This window comes from Elephantulus edwardii, unplaced genomic scaffold (assembly GCF_000299155.1).
Source record: "Elephantulus edwardii isolate Elephantulus edwardi_28Jun2011 unplaced genomic scaffold, EleEdw1.0 scaffold00015, whole genome shotgun sequence".
NCBI lineage: Eukaryota > Metazoa > Chordata > Mammalia > Macroscelidea > Macroscelididae > Elephantulus > Elephantulus edwardii.
The window spans coordinates 18681469-18700195 of NW_006399765.1; the positions used below are offsets into that span (position 1 = coordinate 18681469).

The 18727-nt window shown below is 49.7% G+C and overlaps 2 protein-coding genes across 2 annotated transcripts; one reads left to right on the forward strand and one right to left on the reverse strand.

Annotated features, from left to right (window-relative positions):
* Positions 1 to 386: 386 nt before the first annotated feature.
* On the forward strand, positions 387 to 4271 carry SYS1 (SYS1 Golgi-localized integral membrane protein homolog (S. cerevisiae)). Its single transcript, XM_006881572.1, has 4 exons — positions 387 to 487; positions 773 to 941; positions 2819 to 2886; positions 4031 to 4271. Exons 2-4 carry the CDS (start codon positions 780 to 782, stop codon positions 4269 to 4271), a joined length of 471 nt encoding a protein of 156 aa, XP_006881634.1. The 5' UTR covers positions 387 to 487; positions 773 to 779.
* A 9473-nt stretch (positions 4272 to 13744) lies between these two features.
* TP53TG5 (TP53 target 5) lies at positions 13745 to 15944 on the reverse strand. Its single transcript, XM_006881731.1, has 4 exons — positions 15897 to 15944; positions 15545 to 15619; positions 15221 to 15351; positions 13745 to 14261 (listed from the first exon to the last, which is right to left on the reverse strand). Exons 1-4 carry the CDS (start codon positions 15942 to 15944, stop codon positions 13745 to 13747), a joined length of 771 nt encoding a protein of 256 aa, XP_006881793.1.
* Positions 15945 to 18727: the final 2783 nt, after the last annotated feature.

Genomic DNA, 18727 nt, shown 5'->3' on the forward strand with positions numbered 1-18727 from the left:
ATTGCAAATATCTTTTCTTTGCAACTCGTCTTTTGATATCCTGACTGCTGGTGCTAACTAGAAAGAGCAAATACCAGGCACCTAGGCTGTAAACAGAACCAAAGTCAATCACTGCCTCAACGCTCCTCTCTGCCCCAGCCGCTCTCCCTTTATTTAAATTTCCCCTCTAGAGGGCGCGCAAGCTCTATGGCTTTGGGCCCTCATTTCCGTTCGACTTCACATTTCAATCTGCGCATGTGCGTTCCTCTCTGGGACACTCGTTTACGTCGCTTACGCCCACGACGCCGGCGGAACCCTAGCCAGCCCCGCCCCTCCGCCGACGTCACCGGAAATGCCTCCTTCCTACGCAGGCGCTGCCGCCGTAGCTGGACCTTTGCCTCTCTAGGCCGACAAGGCCTCTTCTCCATGGTCCCGCCGGTCAGCGCTGTTTCGGGGGCCTCCCGGTGAGACCGGGCCGCGCTCGGTCGCGTCGATCCTCGAGTTCGTCGCCCGTAAGTGACCGCCAGGGCGGCTTGAGTCGGGGCGGGGGCTGAGTATCCGGAACGGGGATGTTTCCCCCCCTTTCACCCCGGCAATGGGTCGGCCCACCCCTCCCCCGCCCTGGAATGGGCTCGCCCCCTTCATCCCAGTCCCTCCTCCCGGGCGGGGCGGCGTTGCCATGGTGATGACAGGCTGGCTCAGGCCCGGCGCTTGTCCCCGCAGGTGCCGGGGCGGCCCCGGGCCCCTGGCGCGGTGGCCTTGACGGAGGCCCGGGCGACGGCCGGGTCCCGCGGGCCGGCATGGCAGGCCAGTTCCGCAGCTACGTTTGGGACCCGCTGCTGATCCTGTCGCAGATCGTCCTCATGCAGTCGGTCTACTACGGCTCCTTGGGCCTGTGGCTGGCGCTGGTGGACGCGCTGGTGCACAGCAGCCCGTCGCTGGACCAGATGTTCGACGCCGAGGTAGGGTCCCCGGGCCGGGGCGCACCCCACCTCCCCACGCGGTCTTTGTGGTCGGAGGGTAATGAGCGCTGTCGTCAGCGGGGCCACCTCCTCTCTTTGTGACCCCGATGAATTTACCTTTCCAAATCTCAGCTGCCCTAGCAGCCGGAATTACTGATAAGAGAGTGCAAATTAGTGGAAGTTACAGTCATTCTAAGAATCTGATCAATCCGCCGGACACTCGGAAAGTGACTTCACCTTTTTCAGCCTCAGATTCTTGGTGGTCTAATTTGAGACCATTACCAGGGGCTTAATTCCCATTTACAGCAGTTTTCTGGCCCCATAGGGTTCTCGCAGAGCAGCTAGGATGTATGTAACCTGGGACCTTTTAGGTTGGCAGTCAAATGCTTTAACTGCTGTGCCACCGTGGTGCAGGAATGGATGAAAGACTCTCCTTGGGCGATGAGTCCACTTCACTTCTCAGCTGTGTGGCCTTGAACAACTGCTGTCTGTTGCCTCCGTGAATTCTCATTTTCTCTCTGCAGGATGTGAAACCTGAAGCAGAGAGGTTGCTGGATTCAGTGCATTAATGCATTTTAGATTCAGAAAGGCATAGATGTTCATTCTGGGCCCAGACATACTAGTGTGTGAGATACGGAAACTGGGCAAAATAAAAACATGTAATTATTAGAGAAAGAAAAGCTTGAAGAGAAAGTTTTCATATGATAATAAATTGAATAGGAAAAGTATTGCTTAGGTTAAATTTTTTAATATATGCCAAATGTGGAAGCCAAAGTATTTTTGCAAACCATATATGATGTAACCAAAAGCAAAGAATTGAAATACTTAACTTTGGAAGCAGCAGTGGCATCCACTTCCTAAACAACGTGCCTCTGGAAACAGTGAACTTTCATAAATGTCAATAGTTATAGAAAGGCTTCAGGCTTTTTGTTCATAGCATCACTGTGAGTCGTGCTAGACTCGAAAGCAGTCAACAACAACAACATCTTACTACTGGGCCAAAGAGTAAAGAGGGGCCTTGAGAAAGGGAAAGGCAGGCCTCAGAAGTTGTGACCCCTGAGATGCCAGCTATGGAGACTGGTGTTGAACGCAGTTCTTGGAGTCAGGAGACCTGAGATGGAATCTTTGCTCCAGCTGCTTGTTCTTTGTACAGCCCTTGGGTGAGTTGCAACCCAGAGAGAGGTGGCATTAACAGCGGCAGCTTTGCTTGTTGTGAAGATGATAGGAGATAATAAACGTCAGAGGCTTTTGTAAGCAGAAAACAGGCAGATGTTTGACGTTCAGTCGTATTTGTCAGGGATGATATGCAGTTACATGCTCACCAGCAGCCTCTCCTCCTGGGAACGGCGTGCGGGATCCCTGGCTTTGGCAGAGTCATCTGATGCTTGCAATCTGAATTCTAGAACAGGGACAGCGTAGCTCTTCTTGAAGAGTGAAACAGTAAGGATTTTAGATCACAAAAACTGAGCTGTTCCATTGCAGCACAAAAGCCGCTGCAGATAGTATAGAACAAGACGTTGCTTCTGTTAAACTTTAGTTCCTAAAATGTGTTCCTGACCCACAAAACTATACTTTGTTGAGCTCTGTTCTAGACTTTATTCTTGCTACATCCTTAACGACATCACTTTAGATAATTCACTTCTTTGAGCTTTTATTTCTTCTTCTATAGCTATAATATCTTTTTTCTCCTGCTGTGAGGGTCGTGTGTCTTAATGTCTGTGAAAAGTAACAGAAAGCTGCCAGATAGGTGAAGGGGGTCTTGTGTTCTGTCTTCTGGGATGGATGTACCTTCTTGGGAAATCTTCTGGGATCCTGCAGCTGGGGACTCTACCAAGTCACTTCTCCAGCATATTTCCATTTGTGATTCACCCCCCCAGATCCTGGGCTTCTCCACCCCACCAGGCCGGCTCTCCATGATGTCCTTCATCCTCAACGCGCTCACCTGGTGAGTATCACCAGCTTTGCTTAATACAAGGACTCACTTCTTAAATTGGGAAATGAGGCAGCCTGGAGGGTAGTGGGCAGTAATGAGTGGCAGAGGCCAGCTCTTGTCAGTCGGGCTTCCTGCAGAACAGTTTGGAATTAGCTGACAAGGACTTAGGTGGTTATACATATATGCTGCGAGTGGGACGTCTTCCTTCCTAGGCCTCTCTCTTGTTGTGGACTGAGATGAGGAAGGGATTGGACTGGAGTTGGGAGAACTGGGTTCTGCTCTGAATCTGTGTGCCATTAGCCAGGTTACTTCCCTGCTCTTTGTGGGACTTGAACTCCTCATCTACACTTACTGGGTTGATTGGCCACCTCTCAGGTCTCTTAACACCATTGCCTGTCTCTTGACAGACCGTCTAATACAGGGTTTAAGATCTCTAACAGTGGAGGTTAGACTCAGTTCTTAATCACAGCCTTAACACTAGTCTGGTGATTTTGGATGAGTTACTTAACCCATCTAAGTCCCAGTTTCCTCATCAGTAAGATGAGGCTGATAATTTTACCCACAGCGTATTTGTAAGGACTAAATGAGTTAATTCTAGGAAGTACTTAGACCTTGTGCCTCACTGCTGCTATTGTTAACACTCCACTCGGGGTTTACCACAGGAGCACTGTCTTTGACCTTAGTTTGGCTCTCAGATATGTGCTGTTAGGTTTACACAGATATCAGCAGCCAAATGTACTGTTTAGGACATTTTTTCACTTGGCTGGAAAATCAGGATATTGCATATAAAAATCTAGAGATCTGGCTTCTCTTGGGAAATGGGACGAACTTTTGATTTTGGGCCAACCTTCCAACTTGCTCATGTTTGCTTAGAGGCAAGTAGCTACTTCTTCCCCCTTTAGAAAGGACACATATGCTTCCGGGTGTCTTCTCCAGTTCCTGGAACCTCGTGAGTGAGAGTCGTCATCACACATGTGCTAACTTTTGCCTCCCTTGATCCACTTTTAACATTATCTGCCAGGTTTCTCTAGGCATTTGATATTCCAACCCTCGCTTCTGATCATTATGCTATCATCATAATTCTCCCTACTCCCGAATAACCTAATCTAAGGCCAGGACACCCCAGTGACCACTCGCTGCTGTCCTCTCCCCACAGTGCCCTGGGCTTGCTGTACTTCATTCGGCGAGGGAAGCAGTGCCTGGACTTCACTGTCACTGTCCATTTCTTTCACCTCCTGGGCTGCTGGTTCTACAGCTCCCGTTTCCCCTCGGCGTTGACCTGGTGGCTGGTCCAAGCTGTGTGCATTGCCCTCATGGCCGTCATCGGGGAGTACCTGTGCATGCGGACGGAGCTCAAGGAGATCCCCCTCAACTCTGCCCCGAAGTCCAGTGTCTAGAACTGGGCCCTTCGGACACTCTGCTGGGCACTTGGTCCATCCGACGCCCTGGGTTGATCCGACCTTCCAGATGCGGTCCCGCCCAGGTGTGAGAGTAACCCTGGAAATGTGAAGTTGGTGTGGGTGAGGTAGTAAGGCCCTGCCAAGGAGCAGATAGCAGATCACAGCCGCATGAATGGACTCTGTTTGCTGAAGTTTTGGTGTCTGGGAGGCCAGGAAGGAGACCTCTTGAAGAAGAACAGAATTGGAACCATGCCACTTGGAGCCACCATACCAGTCACCAGTCTCTTTAAAGGAGAAGGGAAAAAAAATCAAGGATATATGATTGAAGCGACTCGCTCTCCGTGTCATCACTATGGCTGAACTACAGTTAACCTGTTTAGGGAAATACTTGCTTTCTGGATCCACAGCCCCGGAAAGAGATGGCGAGACAAAGCAGCAAGCTGTTGTCAGGGAGAGGACGGCAGCGGAAGCATGAAGCACAAGGAAGAGGCACAGCCCGTGCCCTGCCACACGCACGTGCGTGCACCCGTGAACCCCTGACTCCTCCTCTCCATTCCCTCCACTGAGTCCCACGCTGTCACCTCCCAGGGAAGCAGGCCCAGGGACCCCGAGAGGAATCCCAGCACCCGATAATAGTCACAGCCTGTTCCCAGGCATCCTCAACTCCCTCTGGACCCCACCTCCAGCAGCAGTTCCTTTTTCCTGCCCTACTCGGTGTTCTCCAGTGGAAAGGGTCTGACAGGTGACCCAGCAACCAGCTCCGGTTGCACTGATGGTACTGATGGAGACAGGAATTTACTGCTAAGGTTTTCCTTTGGGGTGGAGTTTCCTCTGTGAGGGAGTTGCAGCTGTCCTTCCTTGTACATAAATACAGTATTTTCCACAGTCTGTCTGTACTTGGCTTTGTAATGCCGCCGTTGAGACTGAGAGGTCTGGTAGGCTGCCACCTCCTTTCCTCAGCCACAGAGTTACTTCATTTGGTTAATGTATATTAATGTACAAGGACTGCCGTGCCACACGCTTCGCCTGCAGCCTCCTTCACTGGCCCTGGGGTGGACGGCCATGATCCTCAGGGTTCCTTTTGCACTTGCCCATGATTTCTGAGCCTGTCCCCAAGGAGCTCACTAGGCTAGACCACTTCTGCATTGAAACCATCACTGCTCCTCTTTGGTTTCTCTGGAGCTTGCTCCCGACAGCTGTCCTTTTTCAGTATTCAGTGTGATGACTACACAGATGAGGAGTGCGGCTCTCTCTGGGAGTCCGCTCTGGCCTCCTGGCGCTCAGCAGTGCACAGTAGGAAGCTGAGGCTGACACATGAAGGCATCAGCAAACGTGCCCTGGCAGGAGATGGGAAGGAGCCGGAGTGCTCAGTCATTGAGGATCTTCCACCCCTGCGGGTGGGTGGGGGGAACGTAGGTCATTAGTGATACCACAGTCCTGGGTACAAAGTCCCAAAGTTAAGAGCAGCTGGGATGGTGTCTCCTGGAGCAGTGGACTTCCAGATGCTGCAGACCTGTCTAAAGGTGTCAGCACTGGAGGGTGCCCTCTCCCCTGACCCCCTGTGGCGACTCGCCTCAGCTGTGGTTGGAGTGTGCGTGGGGACTTCCCCTCAAGGCCTGGTGCCTGTTCCTTTGCATATCATTTGTGATGACAAGTGTCTGTCCCTTAAGTGTTTTAATTTTTGTTCTCATTGTGATTTGAGTGGAAGTTTCTAAAACATAATTTCCATCCAATTTTTATATGCTTTTGTTCTGTAACGTTAACTTCAGTGTCCTCGACGTGATGGGCACTTTTGCCACTTCCTCCCTAGATTCAGATTCCAATTACTGTGGGTGTTCATTTGATTTTTGGAAACGTCACAGGAGCGTAGTTCCCTTCAGTACTCACCCGCTGCAAAATAATACGGTGACTGACGTATGGCTCAGAAATTATGTGACCATAATATCTTTCTGACTTTTAGTGCTGAAAGCAGTTCCTAGAGGAAATTATGGAGCGGATTGGGTAATGACAGTGACATACATACATGTTTGCCATTTTAATGTTAATAATAATAACATCTTCCCTGATAAGAGGGAGCTCTGGTGGCCTAGTTGTAAGGAGTTGTGCTACCAACCCGAAGTCAGGCAGTTCAAATCCACCAGTGACTCCAAAAGAAAAAATTGGTCATTCTACCCTCGTGGGATCTGCAGGCTCTAAAAACCCACTGGGAAGCCACCTGCGTGTCTGTCCAGCTCATTAGTGTATAGCAACATAGAGCAGACGACCCTCAACAAGATGGACTGAGCAGCGACTCTAACAGTGGACGCAGGTACATCAGAGACGGTGAGGGTGGTGCAGGGCATGGTGAGTCCAGACTTGTTCTTTAGCGGGTTGTTAGGAGCCTTGGTTGACTCGATAGCACCTGACAACAACAACAGGTGTAGGGTCACAGTCTCGAGGCAGTTGTGCTGCTAATCCAAAAGCCACATCTCTCTGGCTGTTCAGATCTACCAGAACTCCGTAAAAGAAACAGTCTCCTCTGCTGTGATTTACAGCCTCAGACCCAGTAGAGGGTCAGCTAGCTGAGTCAGATTCCACGCAACAGCAACGAGTGGGTGAGTGCTAACATCCCAGGAACTCTGGTGACTGACACGGTGGGGCTGTCAACCAAAAAGTCAGGGGATCAAATCCACCAGCTTACTCCTCAGGGGGAAAAGTAGGCATTCTTCTCTCATAAAGCTAAGTTGTGCACTGTCAGAACCAACCCATAGCTGACCCTCCCGCAGTTTTTCAGAGGCTGTTAATTGCGCGGGAGGAACTTGCCCATCCTCCTGCCGAGCAGCTGGTGGATTTGAACCACATATCTTGGAGATGACAGCATAGCTTCTTAGCACTAGACTACCAGAGTTCCCTCATAAAGATAGACCACCTCAGAAGCCAAACGTAGGACTACCATGAATCAGAAGCAATTCAACAATAGTGGGGGGTTTTTTTGGTTTGTTTATTGAGTGCTTAATGGGTGTCTAAGAGCTTCCCGTTTCTCTTCTTGCTTAGTCCTTGCAACTATCCTCTGAAGCAGGAAAACCTTCATTCTTACCTGACAGATGAGGAAACACGGGGACTTGCCCAGGGTTACTTGTTAGGAATGGATGAGCCAGAATTTGACCTCTCTGGTGCCATTACAAGACCTCTGGTGGCTTAGTCTGCAGGAGTGGTGTTAACTCAGAGCTGGTGTGTCTCTGGTGGTTCGAATCCACCAGGGGCTGCCCCATGGGAGAAGAAGGGGCTGTTTGCACCCATGAGATTTACAGTCTCCAAAACCCCACTAGCTATGACTTGATTCTAACTTAACAATGAGTATTTGAGTTCAAGAATGGTATTTGAATTCATCCTGAAGCGGTCAGTGTATATAACTCCTTCTAATCAGTACATCTCTCTCCTTACAATCATACTTTCTATCCTTACTGTGTTGGTAAGAAAGCTGCCCTTAAGCCCTTTCCGACTTTTGACAGCACCACGTCCTGAAGGCACGAGGTTCGAATCGACCAGCTGCTCTGCTGGAGAAGGCTGAGCAGACTCCTCCTGTGTGATTAGCTGCCTCTGAAAACATGCTGCAGAGTCAGCCATGGCTCATTTCAGACTCAACAGCAAGCAACAACTACAACAGTCAGTAGTGTTAGTGATAGCACCGTGTTAGAGTGGACTGCTCCACAGGGGTCGCCGGCTTTCACATGCACATCACCAAGTTGGCCAGGACATCTCTGAGTGGGTTCGAACCTCCAGCCTTTCAACTGGTTGGCATGTGTGCTTAACCATTTGCAACACCCAGGGTTCTATTCTTTTCTTAAGATACCGAGGCTGTATGGTGATTTGTACACATGACTGGTTTTCAGAAAAGCAGATAAGGCTTTTCATTAAATATGGCCACAAGTTTCCAAGTGAAGGTAGGAATGCAGGAGATGTTTTCTTCCCAAAGGGTAAAAGACGATTCCTAGATCGGAAAGCTGTCTCTGGTCCACTACTGAGTTGCTGTATCTTGACTTTCTAGGAGTGTGAGGTGTGCTCCTCCCTTCCACCCATGCCTGGACTAGAGCCCTTTGGGGAGACACATGGAGACTAGTTTGCAATACTAGTGCTCAGAAGATCGATTAGCTCTGAAGGAGGAGAGGAGAAAGACATTTGACTCAAAAGCATCTTTAACCCCTGGCTCTAGGCACTTCAAAGTCAAAGCCAAATGAAGGCCAGGATAGCTCCAGGGCTTCCTCGGGAAGTGCACAATTCAAACAGGCCCCGCTGGAAACCAGGTTTCCTGGGTGCCCTCAGTAACTTCTTGGCAGCCCCAGCAGTTGCTCAGTGTCCAGTCATGGAACTTTCCCCGCTTCTGCAGCCCCGGAACCATGAGCATCAGAGATGGGGCCTCTGGGGACCCTAGGACATGTAGACTGCCGTGGTGTCAGGATACAGGCCTCTGGGACAAAGGGAATGAAAGCCACTGCCGTGCCTGATATGTCTCCAGCTGTTCAGTCCCACAGTGACTCTTGAGGGATCAAGAGGGCAGTCTTCTCACGGTGTGTCTCCGTCCTTGGGGACTCGGTGGAGACGTGCTATATTAGAACTAAGTGTCAGCAGACAGGCAAGGTCTGGGGCGGCTGACTTTGGAGGCTACAAGCTTCAGAGGCAGGCATGTCCAAAGGTCATTGGGAAACAGGATCAGCAGATACTGGCTACCTTTGTATATTGAGAAATCTAAAGTTTACAAGGACAGCAGCAGGCTGCTAACTTAAGTCCAGAGATTTTGGGTCCAATAACTAGGTGGAAAATCTACAATTCACCTCATTGTTGTAGTTGGAATCTACTCATAGCTCACCTGCCCAGTGGGTTTTCGGAGGCTGTATATTGCACAGGTGGAGACTGGCTGCCTGTCTATCTCCTGAAGAGCAATTGGTGGATTGTAACAAAAAGCTTTGTAACTATTTTGCCAGAGTCCAAACGAAGATGTTATGTAGGCTACACACCAGAGGAGACCGACCCTTAATCAGGTAACACTATTCATTTCTTTACAAATCCTCTGGTAATATTCCTGCCTGTTAACATCCCTGAGGTTAGAATTTACAGCACATCTATTAATTACATTGTGCTGAGGGTCACAGGCTGAGGATCTTGGCAACATCCCCACACAACATTAACATGATGGGAGTTGGGAATTTCCATACCTGTTTTGCCAATCCCTAGGCAAGGCAGAGAATCGCAGTGGTCCAATGCCAGAGGGTTTAGAGAGCTGTAGTGATGTGCGGTTAAGTCCTGCAGCCCCTCTTACTGGCTGGGAGACTTTTGAGTAAGCTGCCTCACATCTTGTTCCTTCACTTATTAAAGAAGGATAATAATTGTACTTATTTTCCTGGGTTCTTGTGAGGATTCAGTGAGCACCTGACTTGCCAAGTGCAGAGCACACAGCACAGTGTCTGGCACGTAGGAACCGGAACTCTAAGTGCATTTAGTAAGCCGCATCCCTCATGCTGTAGGGAAGGAGGCACCTTCTCTCTGAGTCTGTGCATTTTCAGCTGTCAAGGTCTGCTGCTCTGTGATGGAGTTGACAGCTGTGAAGTACAGTGTCAAGTTTTGTGCCCGGTGCTCCCAAGTGCCTGACTTATGCATATGCTCACTTGATAGAGTGAGATTTAAAAGGCCAACCACAAACCAGTCGCTATTGAGTCTGTTCTAACTCATGATGACGTCAGGTGTTGAACAGAACCGCATACCACAGGATTTCCCTTGGCTGGTATTTCAGAAGATGACCAGGCCTTTCTTCTGAGGCTCCTCAGTGGATTTAAAGGGCCAGCCTTTTTGTTGGTATCTATACCCTTTCATCAGTGAATAGACACCAGTATTTTCTGCTTTTGCACGCTAAGAAGTAAACAGTTTCCCCAACATCATGAACCTGAGAAGCTGGCTCTGTCTGCCTTTTAGCCTCACGCTCTTCCTACCCCCTCATGTTTGAGTGGTACATGATCCATACAGTCAGAGAAGTCTTGTAACCTGGATGCCTTTTGAGCAAAAGGTTCTGCTTATGACTGTGCTCTTGGCTTGGTCAGCAGTTAGTGCCCTAAAGGTGGGCAGTTCAGCCAGTGCTCACTGGGGAGAAGCAGGACTGGCACTGATGGGGGCTTTGTAACAGCGCAGGGCCAGGGGCTCACTGCTCGGGGGGCACTGTGTTCAGTGAGCCTCTGAAACAGAATAGAGCTTCCCTAGTGGGATCCCAAGGCTGTAAATCCTCACGGGAGCAGACAGCCTCGTCTCTCTACCACCTCAAACTACTGACGAAAGCATTTGCCTGCAGCGCCACCAGGACGGCTCAGGCCAGGGAGGAAACATGAGGAAAAAGTCGAACACTTGTTCTGTCGCTCACACACTGGCTTCATTCACCGACAGTAGCCAAGCCCAATAGGGTGGATGTTGTCACCGTTTTCTAGATAAAGATTAAACTGTGGTTATGTGCTGTCAAGTCAGAGCCTTGGCTCAGAAGGAGATTGCCCATCTACCTCCCGAGGAGCAGCCGATGGAATCAAACTGTTTGCCTTTCGGTTGGCAGCACAACTCCTTACCCACTAGGCCACCAGAGCTCCCTAAAGATTAAATAAGTAAAAAAACCTCAAAAAGATTAGAAAACATCATTGTCATGGAGCCAGAACCGACTCATAGCCGACCCTGCAGCGGGTTTTTGGAGACTAGAGCCTCCTAACAATTCTAACAGAAGAATTGATGCCTTTGTGCTGTCGTGTTGGAGGAGAGTGCTCAATATCCCATGCTCTGCCAAAAGATCAAACAGGTCTTGGAGAAGGTGCAGCCAGTATGCTCCTTAGAGGCAAAGCTTCATCTCTCGTACTTTGGGCAGGTTGCTAGGAGAGGCTTTTTCTTGGAGAGGGACATCATGTTTGGAAAGGTGGAAGGGCAGCGAAAGAGAGGAAGACCCTCAACTACGTAGATTGACAGAGCAACTGCAGCAGTGGGCTCAGCGTGTTAGGAATGAGGAGGATGGCTCAGGATGGGACAGAGTTCAGAACTCTTGTTCATAGGGTCGCTGAGAGTGGCCCTCAGTGGCACCTAAGAACGACAGATCCTCGTCCAGGGGAAGAGATTGCCGGTCTTCCCTCCTCGCAGCTACCAGAGGATGCCCGGTGCCGGAGAAATACCACCTCTGGGTTATCAGCTCAGCTCCTGTGGGCAGTGCCACCGAGGCTCCCTTACAGAAACAGGCACCGAGATGTGTAAAAAGTCACTTAAGACACAAACTGAAATTCAAGCACTTCAAAGTTAAGCTCACTCTTCTAATTTGTGAGCTCCTTGGGAGGCCGGGGGCAGGCCCGTTTTCAGCCTCTTCTCCAAAGCAAGATCTTGCAGGCAAGGGAAGGTGCCTAAGATTAAAAAGATTAAACAGCTCAAGGTGGTGGTGGCTGAGGGCCCCCACATGTGCGATTGTGGGTGCAGGATACCCTGAGGGCACAATTCTGGGCGGCCCCCGTGGCCTTGATGGCATTCCTAGGGACTGCAGAGCCAAGCTAGGCACCTCCTGGTCCAGGACTCTTGGTTCCTCACTTGAGGTTCCTTGGAGATTTCCCAAGAAGAATAAATGGGGATCCCTAGCTGTGACTGTGAGTGGGCTGCCCTGCTTGGCGGCCTCAGGGAACTTAAATTGAAACTGAGGAATGATGGCTTTGGATGCCTGCTGAGCTGCAGGAGGCTGGAGTTTAGGGGGTGGAAAATGCACCAGAGGGAGTGGGAGCAGCAGCGGAGGAATGGAGGTGATACGGGGTGCTGCTCACCCACTGGGGTGCACTAAACACTTGAGTTTCCATGGTGGCGATGGAAGGGCCGAGGAGGGAACCCCTGGAGAGGCCTGGTGGAGGACGAAAAGCTGCCGCACACACTGCTGTCCGCTTCTGCCTCCACCTCCCACCACCCCTACTGCCACCTGCCCGCTGGCCCTCCCAGGAAGGACTGCTCACTCCTCGCACCCCTTAGATTGGGCTCAGATGGGATAGTGGGTGTCACTCCACACTGAAACTGTAGGAACCAAGTCCCTTCCTGATTTGGGCCCTAGTGGAAGCCCAGCTGACCTGTTCATTGACCACCTTGGCACACTAATCAAGGCCTCTCCATACCCAGCACCGGCTAGACCCCCGGGCCGTGGGCCTGGCGGGTCAGGACAGGCCCTCCTGGCATTCTCTTTTCCTTTATGGGGAGCTGAAGCTCAATGAGTCTGAGCAGAAGCGGGTCACTCTGCCCATCTTAGGGACCACCTGTCCTTGTCTTCGCTCTCAGTCCATTGTGAGGCGGCTGGCGCTGGAAAGCCCATGAGAAATACACCCCTTTTCCGACTTCATAGAGAAGAATGAGCAGCTCACGAGGGAGGGAGCTGCAGTTCCCTGGCTGCTAGGTCATGTGTTCTAGCCCGCCCCGGGCATGTGGCGGAGGGAAGCCTGAAAAGGTGAGGCAGACATGCCTCCCACACCTCTCCCCCACTTTTCCCAGCCCCAGTCTAACAGGCAGCACCGGAGCCAATAGTCTTCAGTACTGTACGGGAAATTTTACTGAAGACAGAAGACTTTCCCCACCCAGCGCTCCCTTTCAGGTGATGGTGTGACTTCCTAATCTGCTCTGTGTCTTTGTCCTCAGTCACATCACCTGCAAGCAGAGACTCAGCGTTAGGGATGAAGGCCGCCTCCAGGGGGCGCTGCCGCTAGGTACCAGGGGCCAAGCAGCACCCTAGGAGGCTGTCCTGTGCAGGGGATGCGAAGCCATTCAGGTAGAAACATTCTGCCCCCATTTCCTCCTCCCTCACTTGGGACATCACTTCTCCCGTGGAGGGGGCTGCATTTTTCTTTTTTTTTTTCTTATGAGGCACTTATTATTTATAGTATATCTTACTGGAATCATGCATAAATAAAATATAAATGGAGAGTGGAAGAGAGGCTATCAAGAGCCCAGCCTGACCCCAACACATACTCACTTGACCCACATCCACATAGACACTTGACCATCTTGAGTCATGTGACCACACCCCCCTCCCCACATACACACACTTGCTTGAACGCAGTCTTCCACTTTCCGGACACCTCACCAGCACACACACATTCAGAAAGCACTAAGCCTGGTGGTCCACACACATTGGAGGCTCCATTAGTAGAAATCCCTGCAATGGGGTAAAGAACAAGCCTGCTGGCTTAGACTTCTGACTGGAGAATCGGAGCCATTGCAGTTAGCACCCTTCCTGAGGCTTCCAGGCAGGGACTGGTCCCCTGGGAATCCACACTTCCATTGCTCCTCCTTCCTACTGCCCTTCTGTGTGACCTTGGCCAATGGCCTCCCCATCTCTGGACATGAAGCTGTACCCTCCTAGCACTGCCAGCGCAGTCAGCCCCCCTATCCCAGGTCCTGTCCTCCTGTCTGACAAGCTGGGGCCCACATCTCACCTTGGCCAGGCAGCGGTGCCATCACACCCAGTATGGATGGTACCTAGGCAGCTCCAGGTTGGCAGAACAGTAGCGGGTGCAGCAGCGGGTGATGGGGCGCAGGCTGGAGACCCTGCACATCACCCGGGGCCCTGGGAGGTGGATGCGTGTGGGCAGCCCCTTAAACCAGACACACCGGTTAGCTCTACCAGCAACCTTCTTGTCCTCCATGGGCATCTTGAGGTGGTAGGGCTTTGGGAAGACCACCTGGGACTTTCCCTTGGCTGCTTGGCTCCCCCGAGTCCCGGGGGAAAGAGCCAGGCTGTGGTTCCTTAATGCCTTTGCGTCTGCCTGCTTCGCCTGCTCTCCTTTCCTGGGCGCTGCTCCAGGTGACCTCTTGGCCACTTTCTTCACTCCTGACACCACCTTGGTCTTTGATTTGTTGGGCTTCATCTCCTTATGCTCGCCTGTGGACTGTAATTTCCTCCACTGCTTGGGGCATCTAGGCTTCTGCAGCGCTTTGTGACTTTGTGTCTTATTGTTGTAGACAGTGTTGTCCCTGGGAGGCAAAGGGAACAGTAAGCACAGTGGGTGAGGACCCTGGTTTCCTAATCTAGTCCTGAGGCAGCTGCTATGCAGGCAGTTCAGGGGAGCCCCTTGAGAAAGTTAGAGGGTTTAGAGAGGACTGGCTTCCTGCCCAGAGGCCTTGAACCTGCAGATAAGGGTACCAGGTGATGATGAGGATTGGCAGAAGGGATGAGAAGTTTGGAAGGTAGAAGGCAATAAATACCTAGTAGTTAAAACACCAAGGAATGTGTGTCGTCCACATTTGCTGTGAGGTGAGGATTTTGCCTCTCTGGACTTGCAGGCACAAGGGGGAAACTAGTCCAGTGGGTTTTTTTGTTTGTTTCAAATTGTGTTCCAGAAAGTCTTAGGGTTCTGGTGAGGGGTCTCACATGGCCCTCCCTGGTGTGGGGGAGGGCAGGATGAAAACAGGATACTTTTTCCCCCCAAACCAGAACTAAGTTTGGGGGAACAAAGGCTTGAAGAGAGACTACTGCTTTACATAAGTCAGGAGTTTCCAACGTTAGCTTTGCTTTTTGTCCCTATGTGGACCTGGTTGACAAATACTCAGCCGTCAGGGGCCAGGTCTGCACATGAGTCTCTGGTTGTACTGACTTGTGAGAGGGAGGCTGGTGGGGAGGACCCCCCTGAAGACTGCTGCCCCCAGGGGGATAGTATCATAATTGGATGATTATGACTGTAGTTATGACTATTATTGGTATCAGACAAAAGTGGCTTCATGTCCCACCTCTGTCACTTGTCAGCTACATTTGCTGGGACAAATCGGGCCACCTCCTAGATCTAAGTTCCCCAGTGGTAAAATAACTCTCACCGAGCATTCTGGGTGGGGGGAATGACCCATTTTCAAAAATTCTTAGTACAATACCTGTCCCCAGTGAAGATAGCATTATCACCACAGGGTTGCGTGTAGGGCCGTGGATGGGCCGAGCTTACCCATAGGAGATGTAAAGCATCTTGGGAACTTTAAGCAGTAAATTCCAATACCCTTTAGCCAAGCTGTACAGTTGTTGGATCCGAGGGTTGGAGCTATTGAAGAGCTTCAAGAGGGATAAGTTTTTTATTACCTATCAGGGTCAAGAAACCAGAGAAACAGAAGCTTCAGCTCCCCTGGGCCAACTTCCCACTCCCTCCCCGCCTGTCTCATCCCTCTTGGCACCAGGCCTGGTGGTTTCGTCTGGATCACTCATACTGGCGGCCGGGAGAGGTACCAGCGCGTGTGCAGGCTCCCCAAGCGAAAGCCAGAGGAGAGTATCTCACCGTTTTCAGCCGGTTCTGTTCAACCACTCTGTTGATGGGATATTGTAATAAGTCCTGTGGCGCCTCATCTTGCTTCTGAGGGACCGAGAAAGAGCTAGCCAGGAGAAAGCCCCTGACGGGCTCTGCCATGCTGGCCCATTTGGCTGAGCATGGTGTGGCCAGTCCTGGGCTAGGGAGGAGTTCTTGTCACCTTGGTTTAAGGGCAGGAAGGAGGAAGCCGTGCACACCCTCCTGACCTCCCTTCACCCCTCACTTCTCCCTCTGCCCACCCCCACGCTCTTTGGTGTGATTGGGCTCTTAGTTAAGGCTCCTACAGAGAGGCTCTTCCCCAGGACCCAGTCCAAAGTCCAACCTTGGACACCCCTTTGTTTTGAGGCCTCTTCTTTGCTGATAAACCCATGCTGGAGCTGAAACTTGAGAGAGAAGAGCAAACAGGACTGGTAGAAGGCACTGTGTGTGGCCCCTCTCGGTTCAGCCAGCATCAGGCTGGGCACTGGGGTGATGTGCTGCAGCTGCCAGAGAAGGGGAGCTATGACATCACTGAAATGTGTAACAGCAGCAGGGCTGGGTCTCCAAGGAGTGTGTGCGGGCAGAGGTGGAGGGTGAGGAGGAAAGGCCCACCCAGGGAGAACTACAGTAGGTAGCAGGCAGCCACGCAGCCATCCACATCATTAGGGCCTCTCTAACAGGTAAGAGCATTGCCCCTGCTTTTATTTAATGAGGTTTAAATACTCCCCTCAAGGCCACACAGCTGGACAGTGGTGAAGCTGGAAAGCTAACCCAGATTGGACAGCCAGTCTAGGACCAGGGATTCCCAGGCTAGGCTTACCTGTTTGGCCATGGTGCAGCTGTGGACAGGGCACCTTATTCTCTCCTGGTACTATTCTAAGCATTGCAATGAAAGAAAGTTTTTTATCCCTAAAGAATTTGGAGTCTTGTGGAGGGGAAAGAGAAGAAATTGTATGTGCTTATAAATGTCTAACAATCAACCATTTGGGAAAAAAGTGTATGTGTATATATGTGGTGGTGGTTATGTACCATCAAGTCAGAACCGACTCATAGCTGATCCTCCAGTGACAGTAAATTGCATGGGAGGAGAGTGCCTTTCTTTCTCCCACAGAGCAGCTGGTGGATTTGAACCACATGCTTTTTTTTTTGGTTAACAACACAATTCCTTACCACTAAGGGGCGGGCTTATTATAAATTGTGTGGTGTTGAGTCCTGTAGAATTGGAAATGACCGATAGCTGACCCTCCAGAGAGTTGTCAGAGGCAGTTAATAGCATAGGAGGAGACTGGCCATCCTTCTCCCGAGGAGCAGCTGGTGGCCTTGAACTGTGTGCTTTCAGGATTGCAACGTAGCTTCTTGCCACTAGGCCACCAGAGCTCCTTATTATAAATTTTACTAATATAAATTTATAAACCATAATAGGGAGCTCTGGTAGACCAGAAGCAAGAAGCTGTGCTGTAATCCTCAAAGCGTGTAGTTCGAATTCACCAGCTACTCCCTGGGAGAAGGATGGCCAGTCTCCTCTCATGTGATTAGCCATCTCTGAAAACTCAACAGAGGGTTAGCTGTACGTTGGTTCTCTCTCAGTGGCACTCAACAGCAACAATAAAGTATGGAGTATTTTTTATTGTAAATGAATTCTTACAGAATGCCTCACTTGGTTTTTCCCTAACTCTTGTATCCATATCTAATTTATGATTGTTCTTGAGGAACATGTGTATCACTAGGAATATTGATTTTTTTTCCATTTACATTAGTAAGAAGTTAGTGAAACAACAAAGTTTGTAAGTTTACTCATTTGTCAGTAAAAGGATTGATTTATTATGGAATCCAATAATAATTTTACAATATTGGCAGTGTATTTTCTCTGTATTTTGTATGTTATTCACAATGTAACAGCTACAGATAAGTTTCCATTTAATCTGCATTGTTAACGTTTTCTCCTTTACTTTCTTACATGTAGGTGAAGAGTTGGCAGATTTCTCCCCTGTAAACCACCAGAGAGTAAATATGTTAGGCTCAGTTACAGACTACATGGTCTTAGAGGCTACAACTCTGCCACTGTAGTGTGAAGACAGCCACAGACAAACATAGAAATGAATAGATGTGGCTGTGTCCTGATAAAACTTTATTTATAAAAACAGGCAGATTGGCTAGATTTGACTGGCAGGTTTTGCTGAGACTTGTTCTAGACAGTCAACAAAATAATAAATTAGAACTCAGTTTGTCACATATGTGTAGTTCACTCCAGCTAGCTTCAAGTTATCAATGTGTTGTCATTTAACATGGAGCTAAAAAAGATGCCAAGTTGCATGCCATTCTGTTATCCCTTTCTACTGGAGAGACCTTTAGGTAAATCATCTCAAGAGCATAGATGATAGTCAGACGCAGTTCAAAATGAAGAAGTGATGAGATAAAACATTTTTTAAATTTTTTAAATTTTATTGTGTGTGTGTGTGTACCATCAAATCAGATCTGACTGGTACAGGAGGAAATTCTCCAGCAAAGCATCTGGTGGATTCGAACCGTGCGCCTCTGGGGTTGCAGTGCAGCTTCTTGCCATTAGGCCACCATAGCTCCCCTGAGATAAAGCATTTTTAACTTTAAAAAAAATATTTATTTTATTTTGACAAAAAAATACACAGCAAATCCCACTTTCATTCCACAGTTTGTAAAAACATACTAGTCAGTGACATTGGTTCTGTTCTTCACATTGTGTCAACATTCTTCTTGTTTCTGTTCCAGTTGTTTCATGACTTTGAACTCCCTGACTTCTAGCATTCTCCTCTGTACTTTAGGATAGCGGCTGACCATCTGGTTTTCTTCAGATACTTGTTTGTTTGTTTGTTTAAGACCATAATGCTCATGGGTGACAATCTTTGCTAGTAAAATGAAGCACTTAGTTTAAAGGTAGCTTCAGGGGGAGTTTCAAGTCTGGGTTTCAGGAATATTCAGGGTCGTAGTCTCGGGGATTCCTCCAGCCTCAGTTGATCCAGTCAGTCTGGTTTCTTTGAGAGTTTAAAGCTCTGCTGCACATTTTCTCCCTTTCTAGCATTACCTCTGTTTTAAGATCATTTGCTTATGGGAACTTGATGTCATTTAAAAAATAATGACTGTGCTTAACAACTGGCCTGCCAAGTTCCTAGATATCTTAACGGTTGCCTCGTGCTTGCC

What these genes read in the sequence shown, in the direction of transcription:
- SYS1 (XM_006881572.1), top strand. Translation starts at nt 780, where the DNA reads ATGGCAGGCCAGTTCCGCAGCTACGTTTGGGACCCGCTGCTGATCCTG. An exon ending in ACCAGATGTTCGACGCCGAG is followed by an intron (nt 942 to 2,818) that starts GTAGGGTCCCCG and finishes TCACCCCCCCAG; the next exon opens with ATCCTGGGCTTCTCCACCCC. An exon ending in ATCCTCAACGCGCTCACCTG is followed by an intron (nt 2,887 to 4,030) that starts GTGAGTATCACC and finishes CTCTCCCCACAG; the next exon opens with TGCCCTGGGCTTGCTGTACT.
- TP53TG5 (XM_006881731.1), bottom strand. Translation starts at nt 15,944, where the DNA reads ATGGGTTTATCAGCAAAGAAGAGGCCTCAAAACAAAGGGGTGTCCAAG. An exon ending in AAAACAAAGGGGTGTCCAAG is followed by an intron (nt 15,620 to 15,896) that starts GTTGGACTTTGG and finishes TCGGTCCCTCAG; the next exon opens with AAGCAAGATGAGGCGCCACA. An exon ending in AACAGAACCGGCTGAAAACG is followed by an intron (nt 15,352 to 15,544) that starts GTGAGATACTCT and finishes TGACCCTGATAG; the next exon opens with GTAATAAAAAACTTATCCCT.